The sequence below is a fragment of the Mastomys coucha genome, unplaced genomic scaffold, assembly GCF_008632895.1.
Source record: "Mastomys coucha isolate ucsf_1 unplaced genomic scaffold, UCSF_Mcou_1 pScaffold7, whole genome shotgun sequence".
NCBI lineage: Eukaryota > Metazoa > Chordata > Mammalia > Rodentia > Muridae > Mastomys > Mastomys coucha.
The window spans coordinates 64,475,006-64,487,257 of NW_022196913.1; the positions used below are offsets into that span (position 1 = coordinate 64,475,006).

At 49.6% G+C, this 12,252-nt stretch overlaps 1 protein-coding gene across 1 annotated transcript in view; it reads right to left on the minus strand.

Moving 5' to 3' along the window:
- Positions 1-12,252, minus strand: part of Golm1 (golgi membrane protein 1) — a 39,643-nt gene that overhangs the window by 7,524 nt on the left and 19,867 nt on the right. The window contains exons 4-5 of the mRNA XM_031359502.1: positions 5,656-5,710; positions 4,164-4,266 (exon numbers count right to left, since the gene is read on the minus strand). Of these exons, the coding sequence (XP_031215362.1) occupies positions 4,164-4,266; positions 5,656-5,710 (158 nt within the window). The remainder of the gene's footprint in view (positions 1-4,163; positions 4,267-5,655; positions 5,711-12,252) is intronic.

Below are 12,252 nucleotides of genomic sequence, written 5' to 3' on the forward strand. Positions count from 1 at the left end.
GAAATCCGCCTGCCTCTGCCTCCCAAGTGCTGGGATTAAAGGCGTGCGCCACCACCGCCCGGCTAATGGGCTGAACTTTTCAGGATAGGGATTGAAATATTCAGTTCCACCTCCTAGAGGAGGGGAAAGGGCCTGGAGTTGGGGCTCGATCATATGGCCAATGATATCAGCAATCATTGCCTACATAACAACCTCAGCTACCACCTCTGGACCTTGAGCTTTGACACCTTCTTAGATGGTAAAAAAACAGAATCATGGATTCCCTGGTTCTGTGGGAAATGTAAGTTCTGCCTCCTCAGATCTTGCCTTATAATTATCGGTGGCTGTTCACCCATGACACCCTTTGTAATGAAACTCTGATAGTAAGAGAGCTGTCCTCGGCTCTGTGAGTGATTATGGTGAATTACCAAGGAGTCCACTGGGTAGCTCTGAATTTGTATGTACATTGTCAAAGTGGCTGGCTGGGGGATACCCAGGACTTGTGACTGGTCTGTGGAGTAGTCTTAGAAACTTGAGTCCTTAAACCTGTGGCAAGTGAATGAACTCTGAGTAGCATCAAGACTGACTGGAGGAAACCTAGCTGTCAGAGACCTTCAACTAAGATGTTCTGCCAGCTTGCACCACCTTCCACCTGGATTGTAAGAGCATTCCAACAAAGGGCAGAGGCAGAGCTGGAACCACTTGCTTAGGAAATGGGGAAGCTAAGAGGTGCTCTATTGCCTGCTGTAGCTAGGGCCGTAAGACAGACTCAAGTTTCCGGAAGACTCCAGGGCCCACACTGGGGCCTTGCCTTGCCTAAGTTGGAAGCATTTTGGAGCCTCAATCTGTAACTTGGAGCATATCCTTTGGCAACACAAAGCATATTTGGATCACACAGAAGGCAATCCTGTGATAACGGGAAACTCGAACAGATAAGGAATTAAGCAAAAACTTCACTGAAAAACTTGCCAGGATCAGTCAAGCCGCAGGTGGTGGTCTAGCATACAGGGGCTGGAACCCGATGAGTAAAGAAACTTAGCCATCATCTTCTCCTGAGCCTTGATGCCTTCAGAGAGGGATTTCCACCTTCACTTGCTTTTGACTCTACAGAAGTAAGCAAGAAGGGCCTCCCTCCATCTCTCAGGAATGTAATGGTATCCACACCCCACATTCCATCTCAAAAGCAGCAGGGGAAATGAACAGGCTGCTCAGTGTAAGACCTAGATCCTGAGACACAAGGTAGACTATGTCAGCGTTAACTCCTGGGAGGTCCCAGGCTGGCTCTTTCATGTGTGTGCCCAAAGGAGATCCTCGAGTACCATTGAGGATCCCTACACCCAGCACAAGAACTCATCACTGTGATGGTGTCACACAGGACCAGGGCTGTCACTGCAACATTCCAACACCAGCAGCTGCCAGCTGCTCCCTCAGTGTGTGAAGATGACTCAGTGCTCAGAGATAGCAAGGAAGGCTTCGTTTGTGAGTGCAGTGATCACTCAGTTGTGTGTGCCAGGAGGAACAGCCACATGGGATACCTGCTGATTCCCAGAACAACATGAACTTGTGCAAGGGGAGGGGAGAAAGCCTTCCCCTCCACTTGTGGCTATCTGAAGTGTTCCTGGAGATAGACAGAGGTCGGTGCAGGGATTCCTGGAGGGGCTCTCAATTCAACGTAGGGTTTTATGTACGTAACAAATTTGCTAACGAGGTGTTTACATCTTGTCTCTAGTTCATGAACACTTAAAGTCAGCTATCTCTAGCTTCCATCAGTCTCCATTACTTCTGAGAGCGTCCTGCATCTGCAGCAGGGCCCTGAAGCACAAGCAGTGAGGCAGCCACTGTTAGTCAAAAAGACCTACCATCAAAGCTGCTCAGCTCTCAGAAACAAGCGTCCCCATGGAAGCCATTAGGAAGTACTGTATAGCGAGTGATCTGAGCACTCGGGTGGGAGAAAGATCATGAGTTCCAGCCAGGCTGAGCTATACAAACTTGAGGCTAGTTTGGGCTACACAGAAAGACCCATTTCAAAATGAAACACAACCCAGGGCACCATAGTCACTGCCTGCGCTGAAACACAGGCATCTCCCTTGGCCCATGGCTGACTTCTGATAGGTTGAAATCTTGGGTCAACACTTACCAAGTGAGGCTACTGAACTGGGGGAAGTGTTGGCTGCAAGGGGCTTTTAGAGGTTGTAAGACTAGGGCATTTGACATTGACCTGTATGTAATGTTTTGACTTCACTAGCTCAGTTTCCAAGGCTTACTGTGAATGTCTGGGGCTAGACACAAATTGGTTGTGGGAAGCTGTATTGGCAGTGTGAATCTTCGACAGTGTCTACTCACTGGATCCCAGTAGCACCCCCTCCCTCAAGTCTGAGTAAAATGTCTCTAGATACTGCCCAGTCTCTGAAGGGACAGGCAGGAGGGCAGCACAGTTTCACAGTCCAATCGACCATGTCTCCCGATGCTGAGTGTCTGCTCAGGTCATCTGCAGTTATAGTCACGATAGCAATGGTTATGCAATACATAGCAATGTCTTGGCCTGGAGAAAAGCCAGAACAAGTGAGACTGCAGCCACCTCAGTGTTCATATTGAACCCCTGCCCACTGGTACCGTGCTCAGCGCTACCCAGTTATTGCACAACCCATGAATGTGCTCCAGAATTCACACTTTCTATAGTATTGGGTTTTGAAGTAGACAGGAAGAAATAAGGCAAGTCACTGGTACTTCAAAGAACATGGGGATGCTGTGAGGCTGGTATGTATGAGGAGGCAACTATTCCCAGCCGATGGGGACTGCACAGCCTGCTTAACATTTAGGAAGCAATTAGGAAGTACTGTATAGTGATCCCAGCACTTGGGTAGGAGAAAGATCATGAGTTCCAACCAGGCTGAGCTATATACACGTGAGGCTACCCAGGAAGACCCATTTCAAAATGAAACAAAAGAAATCAAGGAATTTAGCAATGTACGTCCAGAGACAAGCTAAACCTAGCTGTCTTGTAGAAGGATAAATGCCCATGTACCTTTTAAACAATGAAACACCTTTGTAGCTATACAAACTTGGTGTGTATAAGGCAAGTACATGAGAGAATACAAACAAGAAAGTGGCTGCAGTCCTACAGACAAGCATGGACCAGGTCAGTGTGTGAAAGGGCAGCAGCTCAAAGGCTGGGCTGTGAGTCTACAAGCTCCCACGGATCACTGTTCTCTAAACTGGTGGAAAACTAAACAGACGGTAGGCTCCACGCTGGGATCTGTCCTTTACTGTCTTCCTGGTGGAAGCTTCATTGTTCGATTAAACTCCTCCACTCTCACTGTAAAATGTGAGAGATTCTCAAGGCATGAGCCACCTACCACACCAAGATCCAGCAACAGCCTATCAATGTCTTGCCACAATATTCTAGGCATTTTTTTTTAGCTCATGCTTGACATTAAGAAAAATACTTATTTTTGTATGTATGTGTATATACCTGAGTGTATGCATATGTACCATGTGTGTGCGGGAGCCCATAGAAGTCTGAAGAGGGTCGGGCGGTGGTGGCGCATGCCTTTAATCCCAGCACTTGGGAGGCAGAGGCAGGTGGATTTCTGAGTTCAAGGCCAGCCTGGTCTACAAAGTGAGTTCCAGGACAGCCAGGGCTACTCAGAGAAACCTTGTCTCGAAAAACAAAACAAAAAAAAAAACAAACAAAAAAAAGAAGTCTGAAGAGGGTATCAGGTCACTTGGAAATGAAGTTACAAACGTTTGTCAGCTACCATGTGGGTGCTAAGAACTGAACCTGGGTATTCTGGTAGAACAGCCAGTGCTCGTAACCACTGAGACACGCCCCCAGTTCACACCTGACATTTTTAAAGTGTCCAGATTGCCAAAGCAGTACAACGGTGCTTTAGTTTATGATACATAAATGTCATGATATAGTGACAGTCCATGTCCTGCCGAGGTCTGCTTGTGTGTGTGTGTGTGTGTGTGTGTGTGTGTGTATGCATGCACACGCACGTTTGTGTTCCCATGTGAGCATATGCATACATGTACACAAATGTACTTTTCCTACTTACTCTGTATAATGAGCCCTGCTGGCTTATGCTTATTAAATAGGACGCTCATCTCTAAAGGACCTGAGTCCCTTCTCACATGCTCCACATGATGAGGTATTGTCCACCTCCCCACTGGGCCCAACTCACAGGTCATAGGAGAACTTCTTCTCCAGGCTGGTCTGGTTCTTCTGGAACTGGAAGATGTCCTGCTGCAACCTGCCATAACTCCTCTGCATCGCCTTCAACTGGTCTAAGCCAAAAGGACAAGTCACCTCACTGGTCTCTGTGTGGCTGTCACACCACTCAGGCACATATGACACACAAGACTCAGGCACTTAAGACACACAAGAACCCACTCTGGCCGTGGCCATCATGCCACTCAGGCACATAAGACACACAAGAACCCACTCTGGTAGTGGCCGTGCACGCCTTTAATCCTAGCACTGGGGAGGCGAAGGCTGGCTCTGTGATTTTGAAGCCTGGTTTACAGAGTGATTTTCAGGACAGCTAAGGCTACACAGTGAAACTCTGTCTCAAAAAATGAAACAAAAAAACACAACAGAGCCGGGCAGTGGTGGCATACGCCTTTAATTCCAGCACCTGGGAGGATTTGAGTTCAAGGCCAGCCTGGTCTACAGAGTGAGTTCTAGGACAGCCAGGGTATACAGAGAAACCCTGTCTCAAAAAAACGACAACAACAACAAAAAACGACCAAAAAACAACAGCAATACAACAGAACCACAAGCGAGCACAACTGGCACAGAAGGAAGCAGAGGGGCAGAGGGCAGCAGCCCCGCCCTGCCAGCACACCCCCAGTACCGGAAACTCCCCCACAGAAGCCAGCAGAGGGCAGCCCTGCCCTGCCAGCACACCCCCAGTACCGGAAACTCCCCCACAGAAGCCAGCAGAGGGTAGCCCCGCCCTGCCAGCACACCCCCAGTACCAGAAACTCCCCCACAGAAGCCGGCACCTTGACCCTATTAAAAATGTCTACTAGAACTTATTTTAATGACTAGTGTTTTTTTACGTGTGTGTATATGCTTGGACCACCACCACATGTAGAGATCAAAGGTGGGGAGTCAGTCTCTCCTTGCACATATGTGGATTTTGGGATCAATCTCAGGTCATCAGGTTTGGCAGCAAGTGCCTTTTCCTGCTGTGACATCTTACCAGACCCAATATGTGCTTATACACACAGCTTGAAGAAAACTATACGAAGTTTGAAACTCGTTTGTGCCTTCTGACCTCTGCTTGAGGTCAGGTGTGAGACTTCCCTCGGGTACCCAGAGTCTTGGAGTACTGAGTACTCCTCCAGTTTCATTACTCATTTGCTGGTGGGGACTGCAAATACTAAGGTCTTGCAAACACTGCACGAGTGTCCCACCCTCAGTACACCCCATCCCAGTATTTCTTAAAGATCCATAAACCAAAGGGCCGAATTCTTTCCATCATAACTCGCAGTGTACACAGTAATATTTTATAAGGACAGGTGGGTAAAGAATACATTAACTTAACGATGGCTCAATAGCTTCTAAGACAAGATTACGGTGCCAGAGCCACCTGAGACCCTCGTGGGAGTTGGGCCAGGCTGGCTCTTCCTTGGGGCAGCTGCTGGGCTGGAGAGCGGGGTGGGGCTTACCTTGCAGGTCTCGAATGAGCTTCTCGCCCGCGGTGATGTTATTTACTAAAATTGCCTGCAAGGAAAAACAAACTTGGAATCAGACTGCCTAGCTGGGCAACTCAGCTTTCAGGGCAAAGTGTCAGGGAAGGGGAACCACACCTAGCCCGCAGCAGGGTGGCCAGGCATGGAGAGCCACACTCCGATGGATGGATCGATCGATCCGTTGCACTCTCCATCCACGGTGAAGGAAGTGCTTTCCAGCCACCCCTGCAGGAGTAATCCAACCAGTGCCTCAATCCCAGTTCCCTGCCATGCATAGCTTCTTCCTCTTCCAAGCCACAGACTTGCTCGGCAGCAAGCTTCTGCCACACACAGCCCCCGCGCCCCTGACATGATGGAGGGAAGAGGCAGCACACACTGAGGACTCTGGATCTGACAATCTCGGCTACTTCGTACCTGCAGCTAATTTGCCCTTTGTAATAGCATCAGGAGCTGGACGGGCCTTCATCCCACGGCAAGAAACAGGCACGAGGGCCTAAGGGACAGCTTGTTCCAGTGGTTCAATAGCAATGCGGGTAAAGAAGAAACAGACAAATGCTATCATTGCAGACACACTCCAGAGATGTAGGCTCCCAGCAGCTGCCCTGCAAGTGGCTAGGACGCTAGCAAGACAAGTTTCAGGAGCTACACCTGAGATACTTAATTTTAGGCATTAGTGCAACAGGATTAAGGAGTCCCTAGAGTCTCCCTATGTGCTTCTGAGTATTTATCCTGCATCCTGGCAGGATCTGTGTCCTGAGAGACTAAGATCCACGCGCTTTAAGAGTACCATCCAGTGAGCTTGGTGCTGTGGAGAACATATGGGACATGGGGCATGCTCCAGAGTCCCAGCTGAGTCAGTCTAGAGCCCCAGGCTGTCTGCTCTTCGGATTCCAGGGCTACCGTGAAGAGCTCTGAATTACATCACTGTCTTCCCCGGTTCTGGAGCTTTTAGATAGGGAAGTGAACTAGAACCCCTGTATCCTAGGATCTCCAGTTCACAGGAAATCTGTGCCCACCCTAGCCTCCATAATCCCATGAGGCAATGTCCCTGACAAGCGGTCCCTCACATCTAATGGTTCAGTCTCCTTGAAGGGCCCAGCGCTTGACAAGCAAACACATGAGAGAAAGGAGACAAACCCTAACCCTCAGAGCAGTCACACAAGCAAGGGCTACTCACTAACACAGAGGTGAATGTGCTTGTGGCAACACGGAAGTTTCTTACCACATCATCTTCAGTAGAGGAATATTCTACTAACCAACACACTGCTCAAAACAGACCTTTTCATCTATTCTCCACTGAAGAAGCTGCCAGCACCTCCCTCTGTCCCCTCCCACGTCCTCTGGAACCCACTCTGACACAGCCTCTACAGACCCTGAGGCCTGAGCAACACAGGAACCTGTGCTGAGAGATGAAATGCAGCCAAGCCTGGTGCTTGCTGTAGGAGTGATTTGGGCAACGGCAGAGAAGCCCCCAAAATGGTAAAAGTCCTCTACCAGAAAGGCTTTTCTAGAGAAGTGTTTCTTTTACACAGATGTGGAGAGGGGAGCAGAATGTGGGATTAGAGGACCCCTCTAATAATAGAACCAGCTCAAAATTCCTGCTGCCCTGGGCAACAGGAGAGGAGGAAGAAAAAGAAAGGCAAGCCTTTGCTAGACTGCATGGTTGAATCTGTCCTAGGAGCCCACAGTCTCTCTCGGAAAACACATGCAAGAGAATCCAGAAAGAATCCTCAGGCCTTACCTGCCCAGCCACAGTCACTGTGGTGAGTCCCACAGCTAAGAGGTGAAGCGACCTCAGAGCCCATCAGTATGGACATATGGCACGTTACATAACCTTTAAAAAGGAGGTTCCGACCCATGCTACATCATAGATGAACCTCAAAGACCTGGGGGGAGTGAAAAGGCAGGCTAGTCACAAAGGGAAAGTGTTGACTGACTCCAGTCACAAGAGAAACCTCAGGAGTCTGGGAAGGGCTTGGGGAGAGGGTGGAGGGAGAGGCATGTGCTACGTGTAAGGTCTTCATGACAAGGAGGCCCACTACCCAAGGGGAACCGATGTTCCTCACTGAGCTGACCCGCAGCTGCCACGTCGCTTCTGATGGCCTGGGAACCGTGACAGCCTGAGGATTTCGAAGGCATTTCTGTTTTCACACAGCTTCTATTCTACCAAAGATGTCTTCCCTAAGAATACGAAGACGGAGCCAGAACATGCCACTGAGGTGGCATATAATTTTAAATATAGAAAATGTGGAGTTGTGGTCAGGAGGACGGAGAATGCTTCCTAGCTTGTTTGGTTTGGTTGGGGAGTGTATATCACACGTGTATCTAGGACACACAAATTGGTTGCCTCCACTGTGACGTTCTCATCCACCACATAACGTACTCAGCTATATTCACTCCACAATTATTTTCAAGTAATAATAGATTCTACTTTTTTTTTTTTTTTTTTTTTTTTTTTTTTTTTTTTTTGGCTTTTCCGAAACAGGGTTTCTCTGTGTAGCCCTGGCTGTCCTGGAACTCACTCTGTAGACCAGGCGGGCCTCGAACTCAGAAATCTGCCTGCCTCTGCCTCCCAAGTACTGAGATTATAGGCGTGTGCCACCACCGCCCAGCGATTCTACTCTTAATAATCAGTTTTTCCTCGTATTTTAATTTTGAGTGACTTTGAGTGTCCCTGTGAAGTGTCACCCGAATGAACCGGAAATTAAACTGTTAGGTATCCAGAATACACATTTATCCCAGCCATTCTGGCCTGAAGACAAGTCCTGTCTGCCTTAGATGGTTGGAAAACCAGCTCAGTGGCATTCAAACAGTGGCAGGTGGGGGGCCTTGAAGCTCGAAGCCCAGAAGGGAGGCAGATACCAAAGGACGCCATACAGATCCAACAGGAGCAAATCTTAGACACACAAGTTCACCAGCAACTCCTGGGGCTGGCGGGAGAGATGGGGAGTGTTTCCCCAGGGTGTGACAGCTGCACAGTATTAGAAATAATCATGACAACAGCATTGGCTGATATATTAAAACATCTGTTTTATAGGTGTTTCACCTGCACATACGTATGTGTACCATGTGCACACAGTATTCACAAAGGTCAGCCGTGGGTAGGGATCACCTCACACAGACACAGACAGTTTAAGACCTTAACAGATGCTCACTCGAGGCCTGGGCCAGCAAAGAGCCTGAGGGAAGAAGAGCAGGAAGCTGAGCAGAAAAGAGTAGACCGACTTTCAGGGATCATATCCCACTGGATTCACATTCACCCCCAAACACTCCACTGCAGCCCCCCAAAGCCAAAGTGGGTCAGTCACTGAATGCATGTTCCCATAGAAACAAGAATGCTATGGTGGGACAGCTGGTCAGTGCTGAGAAAACTCTGTGATTAAGCAAATTCACAGAAAGGTGCCCGAATGCTGAATAGTTTACATGAAGATGTTGCTGGGCTTTTCAGGGTGACAGTGGCAGCTGTGCCTATAAAGCAACATTGTTGCCGCCTGTCACTTAAGGAAGGGATGCTGTCTGAGCAGTCTCTAGTGATTTCACTGGGCATCAACATCCTAGCAGTTATTTAACAAAGTAGACTGTAAACAGGTCAATGCTTGACATAACCTTCCGCTACAATCAAGAGTCACAACAAACCAGTCCCAGGAAACCTGGAAGCAAAGGCCTCAGGAGCAGAATTCTGCAACCTCCCTCCCCCCAACCCCTCCTCCTCCTCCCAGGACTTGGCATTCGGAATGGGGATTCCTCTCCCCAGCTATTCCATCACATCAAAGCCTCTGCACAAAGACTGCAGTTCACCTGGGTCCCCCAGCTTTGCTTCTGATGTCCTCGGTGTTCTTCTGTCTCCTCAGCCCATCTCTCCTGAGAGGAGAGTTATCTTTCATGATGAATTGGGTGGCGCTTTCTGTCACTGTGACCCTGGCCTTGTCACAGGACTTTTTTGTTGTTGTTGTTGTTTTGTTTTGTTTTTTCCAGACAGGGTTTCTCTGTATAGCCCTGGCTGTCCTGGAACTCACTCTGTAGACCAGGCTGGCCTCAAACTCAGAAATCTGCCCGCCTCTGCCTCCCAAGTGCTGGGATCAAAGGCGTGCACCACCACTGCCTGGCTACAACTTTTCTTGGGAAGACAAGAATACACTGCTCACTTCCAGCAGTCACAACAACAGGATCCTAGCTAGGTGACCTACTCAATTTTACTGGAGGTGGGGGGGAAGTGGAGGGGTGATAGCAACATGGGTGAGGGGCTACTACAAGAGCAGGGCTAACAGAGACTGTTGTGTCAGCAGTCAGCATTCAGGAAAGCGCCACTAAAGACCCCCCTCACAATTCCTTCTTGTGTAACCTCTTCAGAAGGCCAAGTTTCGTGATCATTCTGAGCCTCCTGGCTTAGTCCTCGGTATTGAGCATTCCTCTCCCCTCTAAGAGGGAGGGAGTGGTTCAGTGGGAAGCAAACAGTATTACAGATGCCCCCAGTAACCTGTCTCTAGCGTGCCAGCTGGGGCCAATCCCCCTGGGCAGGAGCCTGTGGAGATAGGCCACAGTCAAACCACCCAGTGAGCAGGAAAGGCCCTCCCCTCCTTCACAGCTGCAGCCAATGAGGTTCCTCACGGGGAGTGTTGGCCTGAACCAGCTCTGCCTACAAATCCACCCTCCCCACATGCTCCTTAAACTGAAAACCTCTGGCCTTCATGACCATACCATTTCTTTACCTCTATACAGCTAGTGTTCTAAGCACCAAGGAGCTGAACTCTGGCTATGCTGAGAGGTGGAGAGACAGGCAAAGCATGGTGATCCTCAGACAAATGGCCCTCTCCAGGAACTCCTTCATGCAGCAGCCCGGCACATGCGTGAGATGTCCAAGTGAACGAGCACCAAGGGGCACGGCAATAAGTGCTCTACACTCTGGCTTCATCTAAAGGCACTCAGCATCCTAGCTGTGGCTCAGTGGCTGGGCACTGCCTCCAATGTGTCAAGGCCAAAGGGAAGCAGCTGAAGCTCAACACCATCTGTGGAGGAAACACCTGGTGCATACGGACTGACCACACAACCAAAGCAGCTCCTGCCAGGGCATCCTGAGCCTTTTGAGGAGAGCACCATCCTTCCACCTTCACAGCTAGGCTGAGCAGGAAGACGCAGCTTAGTGAAGGGCCAGGGCACTCCTCGTGCACCCCAGGATCTTTTCTGCAGACTATGGGCTGCAAGGAGTCCCCATCCCCAAGGTAAGGGGGAACCCAGTGGAAAGTGAGCTATAAGCCAAAACTGGCTGCTAGGAACCAAGGATCCCCAGGAAAGGGATTGTGGAGGTGCTGATGAGAGGAGAGAGGGAGGGAGGGAGGGATTCATGGAGGGAGGGAGGGATGATGGAGAGATGGATGGATGAATGATGGATGGAGGGAGAGAGGGAGGAATGGATGGATAGATGGAGGGATGGATGGATAATGGAGGGAGGAAGGGAGGAATGGACAAATAGATGAAGGGATAGATGATGGATGGATAGATATATGGATGGATGGATAGATGGATAGATGGATGGATGGATGGATGGATGGCAGGCAATGTGATGATGGCAGTTTTCTGAGGGTTGCAAAGTCCACTCCCTGGCAATGCACACTCCCGCGGCACACCCAGCACCTCTCATAATGACCCTCAGCTCCTCTCCACTTCCCTTGGCTAGGCACTACTCAAGGCTGTAGCTCTGGTGCCGAGCGTGGGGCCTAAGGTCGGTTCTAGCATCCACTACAACAGCAAGGAAGCCACTAAGACAGGGACTCTCATCTCTGTCTCTGAAGGAGGACATGCTGGCACCAGCAAGTCTGCAATCTTCCTGGCTTGCTTTGCCCATCCAGGAGACAGGCCATCTGTGGGCTGGAGGCCTATAGCTATAGGTTTTCAGCCTCAAGGGGCTTCACGACTAGGACACAGGTGACTGAAGAATCCCTGCACAGAGCCCCTGGGATGGCCACATTGTATTGTCCCCAAACAGGAATCTTGTCCATATTTCTTTCCTGTGCTGGAGGTGACCCTTGTACTCAAGTGATCTGTGCCTGAGCTAATTACAGACACACTGGGGAATGTTCCCTGAGGACACACACACAAAACTATTAATCCCAGCTGGAGTACCAGTGGCAGACTAACTCACTTCCAAGTCTAGAGTGGTAAGTCAGTGAGTTTAACCAAGTTACGTAATGGAATCCGAGACGAGCGCTACACACAAGAACACTGACAACTTAAGGCAGGTATACCACTTCAACAGGGGCTCCCCACCCTCCAGGAGCTGTTAACTAACCACCTACACAGCCTCAGGGAGGGCCCTCGTGCCTTCAGTGCCTACCTCATGAGCTGCCTGTGAGCAGCCACTGAGCCTTTTGCTTCTATCTGTAAGTCAATGGTCGTCAGCTCAATGTTAAGAAGGTGTGGGTTTCAAGATGGCAGTGGTCACGCCCTGCCTGGAGATCAGAGTTTCATGGCAAGTTAACAACAGGGCCATGACCAAACATGCCTAATGATGCCACTTGTAATGACTAATACTGCTTGTCAAGTGCAGAGGATCTGAAACCACCTAAGAGTCTAGAT